Genomic DNA, 18,127 nt, shown 5'->3' on the forward strand with positions numbered 1-18,127 from the left:
GGTGAATTTAAAGCTGCTATACTCACATCTACACATAGCCAAAATCACTCAAGGCAAAAGAGTAAAGAGTAGCTTTTATGAATAAAATATAAGCCAAGATTGTTTCGTTTAAGAAAAAAGACATATCTATGCTAAATTGTAAAACCTGTTTCTAGGACTGTTCCCTATAGCTATTTTACTTGTCTGCTTGGCTTAGTCTGATTGTCAGCCTCTTCAGTCGGGCTCTCGTTCAGATAACCATCAGGTGATATATGTGCTTTTTAAAAAAACAGTGGGGAAGGAAGGTATCCGTGTGCATTTATTCCATTTCCAATCTGTGACTCACTTCTGTCTTTTCTTCAACCTATTGCTGAATTCTACAGTGTCTCTCTTTTTTACAGTCTCCTCTATCGTCCCTGTCTTTTCCAGATCTGCTATCATTATCTCAACTGTGGGCTGAAATTCTCTCACTTGCACAACTGGACAATTCTTCTTTGCTGTTCTCATTCTTTCAAGCCATTCATTTCTGGTCTTGCCTCAGTGTCATTGCCAACGACATGGAACAATTTGGTCAAGCAATTATCTGTGTATTTGAAAACAAATAATGGAAACTTTTCTGAGGTACCTAGATTATTGACCAGGAAATTTCCTCTCAGTTTCTAAATGTTTTAAACTAAGGTGATCAGGCTTTGTGAACATCGTTTCCCTGCCAGGCCTCAGCCATGCCCTCACCTACTGCTGAAACAAGCCCAAAAGCTCCGTAGAACTCATGTTTACATTTTTAAAAAAAATAAATATAGAAATTGCCCCTTCTGGTCTTAAAACTTGAAACTTACTTCTAGTTCCTTCCTAGGGAAACTGACCCTCAGGCAAGGAAGGAACTGAAACTCACCTGATCACTGAATCCAGACAGATGCTAGAACCCTCATTTGTCATGATTGCTTTCTGTGCATAGCTAAATTCCTTCCCTGATATACAAACCCCCAATGTTGCTTGGTTGAGAAGGACAGATTTGAGGTTTGGCTCCCATCTCTCTTCCCAGGCAACACTCATTGCCTCAGTGATTGGCTTTCTGCGCAGTGAGCAATGGAACCTAGAACAAACCCCTGGAGTTTTAGTAACACAGTCTTTACATGCACTGCTTCGTATCAGTTAACAGCAGACACTGCGTGGGAGGTGGAGGAGGATGAAGAGCAAAGAAAAAGGAGTATAGAACAAAGAGAATGACAAGAAATAGTTAGGCAGGGAGAATAAGAAAAAAGGAGGTAGAAGAAAGGTTATAAAAAAGAGAAAAAAGAAAGAATTCTCTATTGCTGACTCTTTGAAGAGAAAGAAATTTATGAATTCCTAAGATAAGTGTTTAACTGGCAAGCAGTCAGTTGCATAAGCATTGATTCATTGATTTCTATTTATGAAGAGAAAATAGACATTTAATTGCAACGTTAGAAAAGTAACCTTTTGTCCTTCATAAATATTAATATTCAAAATACTTAGAAGATTATTGGCATTGATTTCGCAGATTTGTTTTTGACTATCTGGGAAATTTCATGCCTGAAGCCAAATAAACATTTTTATTAGCTGAAGGCTAAGTGCAATGATAAATTAATTTGAGAAAATTCTAAGTTAGTTAATATATTTTCTTATTGAAAACTCAGGGAGTCAAGGAGAACCAGAGTGTCAACTGTTGTGAATTAAAATGATATTTATTTAATTAACAAATTAGCATTCTACATTTATATTTATAATTGGTATTCCTAGAGTAAATGAACCCATATGCTATATCTTTTCTATAATCATATACTATATAATACATCATATACTATAATCATATGCCTGTTTGATAGTCAATACTATGGTAATTGTTAGGTTAGCATGCTAATAAATGTGTCTGATCAATGACAGTTAACACTATTTTACACCCATTATTAGAATTCAGGGACAAAACATCAGCATGCATTTTCATTGTAATTTATCATTTTTGAATTAGCTTATGTGATTCGACATGGTACTAAATAATCCATTGCCCTCTGGAAAGAGCGTGCTTGAGGTACTGTTTAATAATTCTCTGCCATATATTTGTTCTGAACATTGATCAAAGATGGTTATGTGATCTAGTTCTTTTTAATTTTATTTAAAAATTACAATACAATAATGTACTAAATGAGTGAAATATAGAACTTTCTTCTTGGTGCTATTAAAGGACCAGAGTGTGTTAAGAAATAATGACTAGCATTTGCATAGCTGACAAGCATAGTCCTAAACACAAAGAGATGTGTAATGTCACATTTGCATGAAGTATTAGCTCTTATCACCACATAATGTATTTCTCATTTTACTTTCATGAGCCCGAGGGGTTGCATTGTGTTTATTTGTTTTAGAGCACCCACATTTTAACCTAATAAATTGTGATGATATAAATCTAGCATTCCAGGTTATTAAGTTTAAATCTATTTTATTTAAATGCAGTCACTATATAAACATACACACAATGTGTTAATACACACCAAAATAAACACAGGTAAAGAGATTAAAATCAATTGAATGCTTTTATGCTTAATGTTTTGTACATACATATAAATATTATATACATATGCAGATATTATATAGAGAGATAGATAGATCCAAAAAATAGCCTATTCAATTATTGTGACTATTACACTCACTTACCAAATTAAAAAAAAAAAAAGAAAGAAAAGATACTTGGGGAGGTTAAGTAACATGCCTAAATTCATCAGCATGTGATTTGAGGAAGCAGAATTGAAATTTGGATCTGTCTGATGCCAAAACCTGTACACCTTACCACTATACTGAACTGAGTAAAAGCCGAGTTAATGTATTTCCAACAAAATCAAAGACATACTGATCCTTTTATTTGTCTTTGTAATTGTATTGAGATTATTGAGGGTAAAACTAAAACAGTGATTTCTGTAAGGAAACGACCGAACAGTCTGGAGGATATCCATTATGATCTTGACTGAAAAAGTTAAATTGTCTCTTTGCAGATGGCATGACTGTATATATGGAAAAACTTTAAAGGCTCTATTGAAAAAGTGTTAGAACTAATAAACAACTTCAGTGTATAGTTGCAGAATACAAAACCAACATATAAAAATCTGTGGCATTTCTACACACTAACAATGAAGCGTCCAAAAAAGAAAATAAGGAAGCAATCCCATTCACAGTATCATTTAAAACAAATTTAGGAATAGAATGAGCAAAGGAGATAAAAGATCTGTGGAGTTAAACTTTAAAATATTGATGAAAGAAATTGAAGAAGACACAAATAAAGGAAAAATATCTATGTTTATGCATTGGAAGAATTGATATTGTTAAAAATTCAGAACAAACACAGAATCAATACAATCCCCATAAAAATTCAGTGGTATTACTTACAAAAATACAAAATAAATCCTAAAGTTCTTTTGAAAGTTTCTATGAAATTTTCTATGTGGTTTCCATGAAACCACGAAAGTTTTCTATGAAACCACAAAAGTTCCAAACAGTCAAAAGTAATCCTGAGCAAGAACAATGATGAAGGCATCATACTACCAGATTTTGAAATATACTACAAAGCTATAGTAATAAAAATAACATGATACTGGTATAAAAATAGACATATAGACCAATGGAATTGTATAGAAAGCCCAGAAATAAATCCACACATTTATCGTCAACAGATCTTCAACAAAGATGACAAGAACATGCAATGGGGAAAGTCTTTTCAATAAAGGTTGGGAAAACTGGTTATCTAAGTACAGAAGAATGAAATCGGACCCTTATCTCACACTGTCTACAAAAACCAACCCAAACTGGATTAAAGACTTCAATGTAAGAGCTGAAACTATAAAATTATTGAAAGACAACATAGGAAAAAACCCTCTTGACATTGGTCTGGGCAAATAATTTTTGGATATGATCCCCAAAGCAAAGGCCACAAAATCTAAAATAGACAAATGGGAATGCATCAACTAAAAAGCTTCTGTACAGCAAAGGAAATAATTAGCATAATGAAGAGGCAACCTACATGGGAGAAATTGTTTGCAAGCCATATATACAATGAGAGATTAATATCCAAAACATGTAAGGAATTCATAGATCTCAACAGCAAAAACAAATAACCTAATTAAAAAATGGGCGAAGGATCTGAAGAGACAGCTCTCAAAAAGACATATAAGTGGCCAATAGGTACACACACACACACACACACAAAAGCTGAACATTACTAATCATCAGGGAAATGCAAATTAAAACCACAATAACCTCACACTTGTTAGAATGGCTATTATCAAAAAGACAAAAGATAACGAGTGTTGGTGAGGGAGTGAAAAAATGGAAACCCTTGTACCTCTTGGTGGGAGTGTAAATTGTTATAGCTATTATAAAAACAGTATGTGGGTTCTTAAAACAATAAAAATAATTATTATATAATCCAGCAATCCCAATATTGTGTATACATTCAAAGGAAGAAAATCAGTATGTTGAAGAGATATCTGCATTCCTATGTTCACTGCAGCATTACTCACAATGGCCAAGATACGGAATCAACCTGTTTTCATAGACAGATGAATGGACAGAGAAAATACACAAACACAAACACACACACACCCACACACCACACAGGAATATTTTTCATCTTTATTTACTTATTTTTATTTTATTTTATTTTATTTTTTTGAGACAGAGTCTCACTCTGTCGCCCAGGCTGGAGTTCAGTTGTAGGATCTAGGCTCACTGCAATCTCTGCCTCCCGGGTTCACGCCATTCTCCTGCCTCAGCCTCCCGAGTAGCTGGGACTACAGGCGCCCGCCACCACGCCCGGCTAATTTTTTGTATTTTTAGTAGAGACGGGGTTTCACTGTGTTAGCCAGGATGGTCTCGATCTCCTGACCTCGTGATCTGCCCACCTCAGCCTCCCAAAATGTTGGGATTATAGGCGTGAGCCACTGCGCCTGGCCATTTTTCTTCTTTTAATAAGAGGAAATTCTGGCCGGGCGCAGTGGCTCACGCCTGTAATCCCAGTACTTTGGAAAGCCGAGGTGGGCGGATCACGAGGTCAGGAGATCTAGACCATCCTGGCTAACACGATGAAACCCCGTCTCTATTAAAAAATACAAAAAATTAGCTGGGCGTGGTGGCGGGCACCTGTAGTCGCAGCTATTCGGGAGGCTGAGGCAGGAGAATGGTCTGAACCCGGGAGGCGGAGCTTGCACTGAGCTGAGATCGCGCCACTGCACTCCAGCCTGGGTGACAGAGTTAGACTATGTCTCAAAAAAAAAAAAAAAAAAAAAAAAGAGGAAATTCTGTGAATTGCAACAGCATGTATGAATATAGAAAACATTATGTTAAAGGAAATAAGCTAGGGACAGAAAGACAAAATACAGCATACTGTCACATATACAATCTTAAGAAGTCAAACTCATAGAAACAGAGAGAAAAGTGATGATTGCCAGTGTCTGGAGAGTGAGGGAAAAGAGGAGACATTAGTAAAATGGCATAAAGTTTCAGTTATGCAGAATGAATTAGTTTTGGAAATCCAACAGACCACACCTATCATTAATTATACTGTACTGTATACTTAACATTTACTCAGAGAGTATTCTTAAATGTTCTCACTGCACACACAAAAAAAGTAAACCTGTGAGGTAATGGATATGTTAATAAGCACGACTGTGGTAATCAGTGAAGATGTATATTAAAACATCACATTGTATGCTGAAAATATAAACATTTTTATTTTTTAATTATACTTTGACAAAGTTAGGGAAAAACTCTAAAAAGGAGAGAATCATTCTAAGTTGTTATTTTATTCTCTTAGTCATCTTCATCCTTTTAATGCCTAAGACAGTACTGAGCATCAGGTTCCCAATAATTATCTGTGGAGGAAATCATAGATATTAGGGACAGGTGGCCATTTAGAATCAATTTGGTTAGTGCCATATGTTATTCTAACAGTTTGTTGTTACTGTTGCTTTACATTGAAGGCAAATTTTAATTTTAAAAATTTGAGAGACATTTTCATTTTAAACCAATTGTGCCATCTAATGGACCTCTAAGACTCTCGTTAGATCCTGGAAGCATGCTCTAATTTTATATTTAGTTTGCGTAAATAACTGAATTAAGCATTTTTATATTTTTATTTTTGTTTCTCTCATTTTTTGCATAATCTTGAATGTAACTTCTAGTAATAATACAATGTATAAATAAATATAAATCTGTGCATATGCATAAAGTATCTACACATGGGGGCACGTGTGTGACAAAAAATTATAACTGTTATTTAATCCTAACAGGCATATAATTATAATTGGCAAAGAATAATATACATATATATGACATGAAAAATATACATATACAAAATGAATAAGTTAATGAATCCTTATTTGTAATGTCTTTTCTAGATAAGACTAAGATAAGCAACTTCTGCCTTATAAAGTTTACATATTTAATGTTTATCTTAGGCAATAACATGGATCTTGTCAAGTCACGCAATTTAGAATAATGGTAGATGCAAATAGTTTGCTGTTGATTAATGTATCATTTTAATTAAGGATTGCTCTGATTTAGAAACTGGGTTCACTACAGGATAGCAGACAATAGCTCTGCAAATGCTGAGATTAACATAGTTTAAGATTTAAAAGATTATCTACCAAGCAAACTCAGATATACTAGTCCAATTATTCTTGGGTGGATTTTTTTTCTTTTGGCGTGCATGTTTCAATGAAAATTAACAATGATAAAAATGTAAAATTAATTAGTGCACTGGAGATTGTATCAAAGGGTGTAGACTGACTATATAATAATTTTACTATTCTACTTTCCAAAATCCCTTGAAATGAAAAAACATCAAAAGAACAAAGTAGAATAGAGGAGAGAATGGGGAACAGGGTGTGCACTACTGGTAAGAGTGGCTACACACACACACTACACACACATACATACACACACACACACACACACCACTTCCAAATGAACATCAAAAAGATGAAGAGTGCCATCAAGCAACCAGAAATTTTGAGGAATCCCTGAAACACAAAGAGAAGACTAAAAGAACTACAAAGAAAAAAAATGGACATAAGAAACTGGTGCCCTAAACTTTTGTGTCCTCAGATCTTCTACTAAGGTTGGTTGTAGCAGTCCTGCAGTTTCATAGTCAATGATCGTAAGCAAGGCAGAGGCTACCTGGTCATCCATCGGGGTGATTACTGGAACAGATGGGCCATGACTCTCTTATCCCTTCCCAGTTTATATTAAGCAGTGGTCATTTTAAAAGAGTTTGATTTAAACATTCAATTTTTAATTGAAAAAGGTAATTAACAACTCTATGGGTGGGTTGAATTGAGAAATGAATAGAATTATAAAGGAAACTAGTGAGCTCAAAAATGAATTTCTCCAGAATTTAAAAAATAAATGTTACAGAGTTATGTGTAATGATCCAGGAATATTTCAAATATATTTTCAATATGAAACCCAGAGCATATAAAGGGTGGCTAGTGGAGGTAAAGAAGGTAGAGCACAAGAAATGTGAAAGTATGTTATGGTCATTTTCTAAATGGATAATAATTCAAATTATCCTTCAAAAATTATAATATAAACATACATACTAAATATATGTGGGCAACTATTAGGCATATGATGGATAATGCTTAAAACAAAAAAGAAAAATAGGAAAAGACAATTCAGTAGAAGAAAATAAAATAAATGAAACCCAATCAGAAACCCTGCTAGAAAGAAGACGAAACAAACCTAGGTAGCATCCACTTACCTTTTCAGAACCATCTACTGGTCCCTCAGCCAAGTCTCTGATGACCATTGCTAAGTGGACTATAACCAACTTCTACAAATGCAAGTTCACCCTCACAGAATCTTACTTCAATGTCAGTTCCTTGCATGTCACTCACTCATGCTTCCAGTTCTCAACACTTTGCTTTTCACATATAAGTGCAGGAAGCAAAGAATCTATGTTCAGTGCCCACCTATGTCCAACCAAAATGTGTGTGTGTAGGGGTGGGTGGTGGGGCAGAATTAACCCCCTAGCAGCCAGACTTTTAAGCGATGGGCAACAGATGTGTGTAGATAAATTCTCCCCTCTGTCTCCTTTGGGCACACTGTTCCAAGCCACAGTCATATAGTTTCTGGGGGAAGTGATCCTGAAGGTCAAACATCTGTTTTACCTTGTAATGCTCAGCCCCATGGCACATTTTCTGTTGGCTCTCCCTTCTTCCCTGCTTTGCTGCACTTGATCTCACTACTTCTCCCTGGGATCACACTCGAATGGAGCAGAAGCACACCAGCCTTAGGCACAGGCTCTGCTTGCTGGGGATCTCAACCTAAGAAATACTAAGTGTGTATGTAGGCATAATAAACATAAGTTATATTTCCTTATAAATCAGAGGCTCTAGCATTAGGGAGAGAAAATAAGAAAAAAAAAAAAAGAAAGAAGAGAAAACAAATGAACAACAATCCAAATCTAACTCTATGTTGTGTGAAAGTGAGCAATTTAAAAATTCGATAATATAAAGTATGGTAATAAAATGATGGTAAAAGTAAATTGGGCAAATTTTAACGAAAGGCAAGCATTGAACCAGCACTGTGAAACCCATTATAATACCAGAAGAAAAAGATGAATGAGACAAGCTAATAATATTTTACAATGGTAAAAGTAAAGTCATAAAACCCTACATACATAAGAAAACACAGCATCAACAGGAAATTTTTGCCCTTGCCTATGTCCTGACTGGTATTGCCTAGATTTTCTTCTAGAGTTTTTATAGTTTTGGATTTTACATTTAAGTCTTTAATCCATCTTGAGTTAATTTTTGTACAAGGTGTAAGGAAGAGGTCCAGTTTCAATTTTCTGCATATGGCTAGCCAGTTCTCCCAGCACCATTTATTAAATAGGGAATCCTTTCGCCATTACTTGTTTTTGTCAGATTTGTGGAAGATCAGATGGTTATAGACATGCAATCTTATTTCTGCGTGCTCTATTCTGTTTCATTGGTCTGTGTGTCTGTTTTTGTACCAGTACTATGCTGTTTTGGTTACTGTGGCCTTGTAGTATAGTTTGAAGTCAGGTAGTGTGATGCCCCCAGCTTTGTTCTTTTTGCTTAGGATTGTCTTGGCTATATGGGCTCTTTTTTGGTAACAACTGAAACAAAGGCAAAATTGACAAATGAGCTCTAATTAAACAAAAGAGCTTCTCCACAGCTAAAGAAACTATCATCAGTGTGAACAGACAACCTACAGAATGGGAGAAAATTTTTGCAATCTCTTCATCTGACAAAGGCCTAATATCCAGAATCTACAAGGAACTTAAATTTACAAGGAAAAAACAACCCCATTAAAAAGTGGGCAAAGGACATGAACAGACACTTCTCAAAAGAAGACATTTATATGGCCAACAAACATGAACAAAAGCTCAACATTATTGATCATTAGAGAAATGCAAATCAAAACCACAATGAGATACCATCTCACACCAGTCAAAATAGTGATTATTAAAAAGTCAAGAAACAACAGATGCTGGGGAGGCTGTGGACAAATAGGAACGCTTTTACACCATCGATGGGAATGTAAATTAGTTTAACCGTTGTGGAAGACAGTGTGGTGTTTCCTCAAAGATCTAGAACCAGAAATACCATTTGGCCCAGCAATCCCATTACTGGGTATATACCCAATGAAATATAAAATATTCTATTATAAAGATACATGCATGCATGTATTCATTGCAGCACTATTCACAGTAGCAAAGACCTAGAATCAACCCAAGTGCCCATCAATGATAGACTGGATAAAGAAAATGTGGTACATATACATGATGGAATACTATGCAGCCATAAAAAGGATTGAGATCATGTCCTTTGCAGCAACATGGATAAAGCTGGAAGCCATTATCTTCAGCAAACTAGCACAGGAACAGAAAATGAAACACTGCATGTTCTCAGTTATAAGTGAGAGCTGAACAATGTGAACACACAGACACAGGGAGGAGAGCAACACAGACTGGGGCCAGTTGATGGGGTGGTGGCAGTGTGCAGAGGGAGGGAGAGCATCAGGAAAAATAGTTAATGTATGCTGGGCTTAATACCTAGGTGATGGGGTGGTAGGTGCAGCAAACCACCATGGGACATGTTTACTTATGTAACAAACCTGCACATTCTGCACATGTATCCTGGAACTTAAAATACAATAAAAAACAAAACTTGAGTGTAATTTTTTTTTAAATGCAGCATCAAAATATACAAAATTAAGCTGACAGAACTACAAAGACAAATTTACTGATCCTTAAGTGTTAGAGCTTTAAAGATACTTCATACAAAATTTATTTGACATTAGATTCAAAGAGGAATAGCGAAATTCAAACCACTAAAAATTTGATTTGGTAACCATGGACACACACACACACACACACACACAAACACACACAGAACTGTACTCTTAAAACAATAATACAGTTTGTCAAACATTCATGGAAAGAATATTTTAAATTTTTGTATATTAATTCAAAATTAAAAACAAATTATATGAAACCGAAAATCAAGTCCACATTATATAAACAAAATATGTAAAAAAAAAACACAAAAGAATAGCCACAAAAAACAATTTTAACTGAAAATTTTAATATTTTAAATAATCTTGTACTAGAAAGGAAATAAAAATCGATATAAAATATTGTTATGTAAAAGACATATTATGTACTCTGTCTTTTGGCTTCTTCAACATGATGTGCTCATTCTCACCTCAGACCCTTGGCACTTGCTGTGCCTACTGCCTACTCTGTAGAATGTTTTTCCCAGCTGAGTACCTGCCTCAAATGATCTTTGGAAGGATTAAATGGATCAATTTACATAAAGCACTTATTAGAGGGCTTGGCATACTTTTAAACCTATGTAAGTTCTATCTATAATCATTACCATCATCATTATTGCTATTATTTTTCCCAATTATACACACTGTGCATTTTATTTAACTAGCATGCATTTCTAAATTTCTTTATTTTGAACTTAATGTAAGTTTACAAATTGCAAATGGCTTAGCTTTTGCATGAGGGATGATAAATATGCTATTTGTATGTAGATTATTGCTTAAATTTTATTATGGATGTCACTATCATGCCTCCTCCTTCATAAATTGATAACCCTTTTCCCTTGCAAAGAATAACTGGAAACTGTCAGCTGCAAAAGCCGTTTGGCTAATTTTGGCCAGACCGAAAAAAAAGTAAATGAGTCACTTTCATCTCTATCTATGAATTTTTAATAACGAATAGTCGAAGTATCAAAGTTTTCCCAGAAGATCCCACAGAGGTCGGACACTTCTTAAACAAGTGCATAAATAGGAAGGGAATCTCTATCTTTGCTCTTTGATTATTTTCCATGAGGTCAAATGATGATTTTTGACATTTCTCGATATTGTTTACTGTGGTAATTCATAGCTTTTAGCTGCAGTGTGGGCAGGGGAGAAGACAAACAATTGTAAGAGTCTTAAAATAGTCTCCAAGGGAAACAAAGAGACTCTGGTTAATTGTTTAAAGGGAAGTTCGGCATTACAAGGATTTTTAAATCCATTGTGAGGTGCAGCAAGAAACACTGGCCCTCAGAGAGACAATGAAATGTATGACAGTGAATATACTAAGCCTGTTCTTGCAAGAGAGGTGAGCACCTTGTCCATAGGTTTCCCAGAAAATTTTCTAAGGTTAAAAATTTGAGGAGCATCTCTCTGAGCTCAACGTCTTAGCATAAAATGAACATTCTTTAGATAGAAACACTGATAATCCAGGATAAAGGGAGAAGGGGAAAAAATCATTCAGGAGAACACGTGATCAGATGAAACCTGCCAGAGTAATAAAAGATGTTGTGAATGAGTTCCCAAAGCATATGCTATTAAAGGCTTAAGATGTATAGACCATAGGGAAGTTGACATAATGTTCATTTAATTATTTCTATTCTCCTATCTATCAATTTGAGACAGAGTCTCACTGTGTTGCCCAGGTTGGAATGCAGTGGCACAGTCTCTGCTCACTGCAGCCTCGAAGTTCCAGGCTCAAGGGATCCTTCCATCTCATCATCCCGAGGGCTGGGACTATAGGCATATGCCACCACACCCAGCTAATTTTTGTATATTTTGTAGAAACGGGGTTTGTCATGTTGCCCATGCTGGTCTCGAACTCCTGGACTAAAGTGATTCACCTACCTCAGCCGCCCATTGCTAGAATTACAGGCATGAGTCACAGCCCACAGGCTTTATACCTATTGATAAATCTACGTATCCTTTCTTTCCTTCTATAATATCTTTCTATATATATATACACACACACACACACACACACACACACACACATATATATATATAATCTACCTCTATCTATCTATCTAGACATTTATAGTGTGTTAACTAAGTGCCCGGCATTGCACTAAACTGCAAGGGACAATAAAATAAGTGATGCTTTCTGCCTTCGTGTAGCTTACAATAGTGAGAGAGGGAGCTTTAAATAATTATTAGTAAATTACATTAAAGATAAGGATTGGAAAAATTGAGAGTGCTAAAGATGTGCACACATCATCGTCATGTTTTAAATTGGAAATAATTTGGAAAGAAGTGAAATTTGATGTCTATTTTGGGAAAATAAATATTAGTTATGCCTCTTTCTGTTGCAAATAAAAGAAACTCAGCTGAAAGACGCTTAAACAAAAAAGATCAGTAAGGGAAAAGGTCTCTAGTAGAACTGACCTCAACTTGCTTTGTGTATTGCCACGTATCAGGAAGCTGTTTTTGTCTCCTGAGATCAGCTTATTTTTCTTCCACATTTGCTTTTTTTTTTTTTTTTTTTTTTGGCTTCACGTTGAGGTCACTAATGTTCCCAAGATTTCCTCGAAATCTTGTTGAAATAGAGTCTATTCTGGTTTTCTCAATAAAAATTCTGAGGTTAATTCTGATTGGCTCTGAATAGGTCAGATGTCCATCTCCGAACCTGTTGTCATGGATGGAGAAATAAAGTGATCTGATTGGTCAGAACAGCATACCATGTGTCTACAAAGCTAGCATTGGATGCAGCTCTGCCAAACCACTTGTCCTACAATCCATTAGGAATTAGCCTGGATCCATTAGGAAATTAGGATATTGCTATTAGAGAAAAAAGAGAGTGCATATTATACAGGCAAAAAAAAAAAAAAAAAAAGAAATATCTACTGCAATGTTTATCAAATAGTTTGTGAGACCTTACAAGATAAAAGAGGGGGACTCTTTAACATTTGCATGATTTATTAAGAAGATATGCTAAAGTAAATGCATTCTTATTCTTTTTTTAATCTTTCCTTTTGTTCCTCCCTCTTCTTTCCTTTTATCTTTTTCTTTCTTCCTTATATTTCTATATTTGTTCTTTCTTTCTCGTTTGTTTTCTTTCTTTCTCCTTCCTCCCTTCCTTCATTTGGGATCACTGTTAGGTGGACCCCTCAGTGGAATGACTGACTGTATAGGATTACCAAAATAGAAATGAATGGATTCCTAGTTGAAATGTGCTATTCTGGGAGAAGGACTGAGATTCAGCTGGGGTCAGCTAAGAGATCTGTGTTTTATAATGGCAGTGACACATTGGAGAATGTTCTGGTGAAGGCACACAACAGAATAGGAAGTTATATCATGGGGGAAGATGTATCGGGATTTGGGGACTAGAAAAACAAAAAACAAAGATTAAGACCAAGGCTGTGAATGGTTGCGAAATAGAGATAATTTATTTAAGTATTTGAAGGGCTGGCTTGCAAAAAAAAAAAAAAAAGAAGAAAAGATAAAGATTGTTGACTTTTTCTTTGTTTCAGACTGCAAAAATAAGACAAAGAGGCTGGGCACAGTAGCTCACATCTGTAACCCCAGTACTTTGGGAGGTTGAGGCGGGGCTGATCACTTGAGGTCAGGAGTTCAAGACCAGACTGATCAACATGGTGAAACCCCGTCTCTACTAAAAATACAAAAATTAACTGGGCGTACTGGCGGGTGCCTGTAATCCCAGCTACTCAGGAGGCTGAGGCAGGAGAATCACTTGAATCCGGGAGGCAGCGGTTGCAGTGAGTGAAGATCATGCCACTGCACTCTTGCCTGGGCAACAGAGTGAAAAATAAGATGAAATAAAATAAAATAAAATAAAATAAAATAAAATAAAATAAGACAAAGAGTTGGAAATGTAAATGGTGTTTTCTGGTCTCCATGAAACAAAGGGACTTCTAACAGAACAGTAGAAGCTGGGGGTTAACTAGGAGTGTGTTTTTTTGTCACTGTATGATTAAAAGCTAGCCTTGATTTCAATATAAAGCTGTAGAAGAAAGGTTGACAAATTAGGGTTTCCTATAGTGAGAAAGAAAGCTCTATGATATCAACTACCTATTGTGGGGGAATGTTCTCACAGAGTCTGGGTTAGTTCTTGTGGCAGGTTGTGGACAATTCTGATCATACTGGGCAATATGGGAAATCTCCTAAGCCCTCCGGAGCAATCGCAGGTACAAGAGTGCCCCAGTGCGAACACAACAGAAATTTTAATCCTCAAAGCATTCTTAGTTCTTTGGTAATCTTTGCCCTTCTTATTTACTACTTTGTGAATAAACCAAAGAAAAAGCAGGCTTGTACCCATTCCAAGTCAAACTTCTCACACAGACTCAAACTCAGACTAGACTGGAAGTTCTGGCCTAGTCCATCTTTTCCAAGCGATATTGGACCAACATAACTCCTTACAAGGGGTTGTCCTGAATAACTTTCAAAGCCTTGCCCAACTCCTAAATTCTATTACTCTTATTTACACCCAATATCTATTGATCGGTGAGGCTGCCATTCATAAAAGAGAAGCTCTTTGAAGTCATAAAGTGAATAATTTACCACATCCTTGGTTTCTTGCTGCTTTGTTTTTTTGCTAGCACATGCACATTTACTAAAAACAAAGCAAAATACCAAAACAAACTCTGCTCCTTCTGTCCGTTTCATAAAAAGATAATTTCACCTAGTATAAAAGCAATTCACCGTCTTAGCAATTCACTGAGCCTCTGGTTGCCTTATCGTGTAAATGGGTTTAGTACATCTACCTTACCTGCTTTCATAGGGCTGCTAGAATAGTCAAATTGAAATAGTAAATTTTCACAAAACAAGAAACATAAATCTTTAGTCAAATATAAGACCAAAAAAAATCCCTCCATCTCACCATTTAACTCCAAAATAATTTTGTCATCTTCAATAAATGCAAGAAGAAAGCATTTTGCTGCCAAAACTCTACTATTTCTACCTCAGGCAGCAGAACAAGTGGGTTGGCACATAGAGTGGGTAAGGCATGTAGACAATATGCTGCTTGGGTAAAGTGGTATCTGGGCATATTTTCTTTTAGCTCATATCTAAGAGAGTTAAGAAAGGGCTGAGCAGGAAATAGCAGATGCAGCTGTAAAATATTTTCAGGTATCAGCTTTGGTAGAAAAAAAATAAAGATACAGAATTTTTTCTTTTATTTTTCACGGGGATGAGGGAGTGGGGGAAATAGTTCTCCTCTTTTAGACTTAATTGAGGAAATGAACCTTGAAAGTGAAGGGAAGTATATTCCCAATCTGCCTTCGTTTGTGAACACATACTAGTTAATTCCATAGTGATAAAACAAAACTAATCTATTTTTGATAAGCTGTTTTAGACTATTTTATTGCAGGCAAAAGAACAGAGTTGTTGTAAATGTACACATGGCTCTAAGCCAGTATCTCCATATTTGTTTCTTTTGTTTCTCCTCCTCCTCTAATTCACTCACATCTTCTGTCTTGGAGTCCCACTCCTTTGCCTCCATTTTGGGCCATTTGGAGAGAGAGGATGTGTAGCATTGGACTTACATTATCACTGCTCTAAGATATTTAGGACCTGTCAACCAGGTCCAGTGGCTCATGCCTCTGATCCCAGCACTTTTGGGGGTTAAAATTAGAGGATTGCTTGAGGCCAGGAGTTCAAGACAGACCTGGACAACACAGAAGACCCAATTTCTAGAAAAAAAACAAAAAAATAGCAAGACGTGGGGGTGTGCACCTGTAATCCTAGCTACTTAGGGAGCTGAAGTAGGAGGATCACTTGAATCGACGCTATGATTATGCCACTGCACTCCAGCCTGAGTGATAGAGCAAGACCTTGTCACTTGAAAGAAGAAGAAAAAGAAAAAAAAAGGTATTCAGAACCTATAATCAGGATGTGCCTTCAGTGACCCATGTTTACCAGACCCTACACATAATAGTACCTCAGTGACTCTGGGTCTATTCTTCTGCTCATGCTGGCCTCCACACAACATTATCCTTGACTCATACAAAATTTTCTGCAAATTATAGACTATATGCCCCACCTCACCCTCCAACACCCGGATGTTGTTTAAGAATCCATATGTATGCAATAAACATGCAGGGAAATTTAAGACAGTCAGGTGCAGATACAAGTTTACTCCAGGTGATGATATTCAGGAAGAAAGAAACAACAAATATTTGACCTGTTACAATATATTATTTATTGAGCTAGGTAGTAGATATGCCTATTTATTGCATTCTTTATAATTTCTATTTTTTTGTTTTGTTTTCATTTTTACATCCTTTATAATTTATGTATGTTTTAAATGCTGCATGATTAATTAATTTTTAAGAGTGAGTCTAATATGACACATTTTTGGTATCATATCTTCAAAACTCTACATTTTTTATATGACAGGAAACTCCAAACAATAGCAAATATTTATGAGAGTAAAAATTTTAATGAATTCAATTACAAAATTATGAGCAAATCCTTCCTTACACTGTCGTGGGTGCAAAAAATGCAGTCAGCAATTCATTCTAGAATTGGGTGGCAGACAAATGATGCCCGTTCTACCAGTGTTGCAATGAGTCATCTTCAAACTACCCTTGGACAACTAGCAATAACTGAACATGTTCAGATAGTTTGCTCATGAGATATTAATTTTAGTTTTGAGGTTTACTAAGAAAACAAAATATTTTATATTTCAATTATAAAAATTATGAACTTGAGAGAATAGAATTTCAAGTATAAAGAACTTCTTCAAAGTGACCTGTTTAAGTGGTTCTTCGCCTGTTGTTTTCTTCTACCAAACACTTTCTCAAATAAAGTGAAACACTTTCTCAAATAAACTGGAAATGAAAGCCACCTTTTCCAAGAATGACATGGTAAGTTTCAAAACAACAAAACATTTCCAGCAGTAGTCTTTGGAGTAAGTTTTATTTGTATTGCTTCTTGTGTTGAGTTGCATAGCTCTATAGCTTATGAAAAATAGATTAAAACCAGGACAAGCTTTATGTAAGTTCAAGAGAATGATGGAAAACACAGTGTTTCAGGGGTCTAAAGTAGTCAAGACATTACTAGTTGGTGTCATCTTTCTTTAATAAGAGCTAGCCTCTTTGAAAGAAAACAGGTTGGATGAGAAATAAGAAATGGCAGCCAAGGTAGACCAATAGCACAGTTTATTTCAGGCACCATAAAATAAAAAACAGCACTATTGTTAAAGCAGAGTGGGCAATTCAAAAAGAATGCTGAAATAAAATAATAATATTTGAGGAAAGAAATATAATAAAAGGTAAAATCCAAACCTATTATATTGTGAAAAGAAATTGTACATAGCAGGTATGATATGTATTTCCTTTGTTTTTTGAGTAGGAGTCTTACTCTGTCGCCCAGGCTGGAGTGCAGTGGCGTGATCTCGGCTCACTGCAACCTCCATCTCCCAGGTTCAAGCAATTCTCCTGCCTCAGCCTCCCTAGTACCTGGGATTACAGGCATGTGCCACCACGCCTGGCTAATTTTTGTATTTTTAGTAGAGACTAGGTTTCAGCATATTGGCCAGGCTGCTCTTGTACTCCTGACCTCATGACCCACCTGCCTCAGCCTCCCATAGTGGTGGGATTCTATGTGTAAGTTGCTGTCCTGGGCTTATAATATGTATTTCTAAAGTAAAGATCAGACATGAGAATATCATAGACTGAAGGTTAAATTAAGCAGGTGAAAGTTAACTTTAGTTGTTTAGTTTAACTAAGGTTGCTACGAGAAACTGCAAAAAATGAACCCAACAGTGCAATTTTTTCTAATAATATTATTGAAGGGACAGTCTACATTGTAATTTGGTGAGTTTTGCAATGGGCTTATGTATGGAAATAAT

At 35.8% G+C, this 18,127-nt stretch overlaps 1 protein-coding gene across 8 annotated transcripts in view; it reads right to left on the bottom strand.

Moving 5' to 3' along the window:
* Positions 1-18,127, bottom strand: part of DPP10 (dipeptidyl peptidase like 10) — a 1,402,014-nt gene that overhangs the window by 783,672 nt on the left and 600,215 nt on the right. The window contains exon 1 of one of the 8 annotated variants that reach the window (XM_025405132.1): positions 7,742-7,877. The exons of the other annotated variants lie outside the window; for them this stretch is intronic. Coding sequence (XP_025260917.1) covers positions 7,742-7,789 — 48 coding nt within the window. The 5' untranslated portion in view covers positions 7,790-7,877. Of the gene's footprint in view, positions 1-7,741; positions 7,878-18,127 lie in introns of those variants that run through there. 8 annotated transcript variants of the gene reach the window in all.

Source organism: Theropithecus gelada, chromosome 12, assembly GCF_003255815.1.
Source record: "Theropithecus gelada isolate Dixy chromosome 12, Tgel_1.0, whole genome shotgun sequence".
NCBI lineage: Eukaryota > Metazoa > Chordata > Mammalia > Primates > Cercopithecidae > Theropithecus > Theropithecus gelada.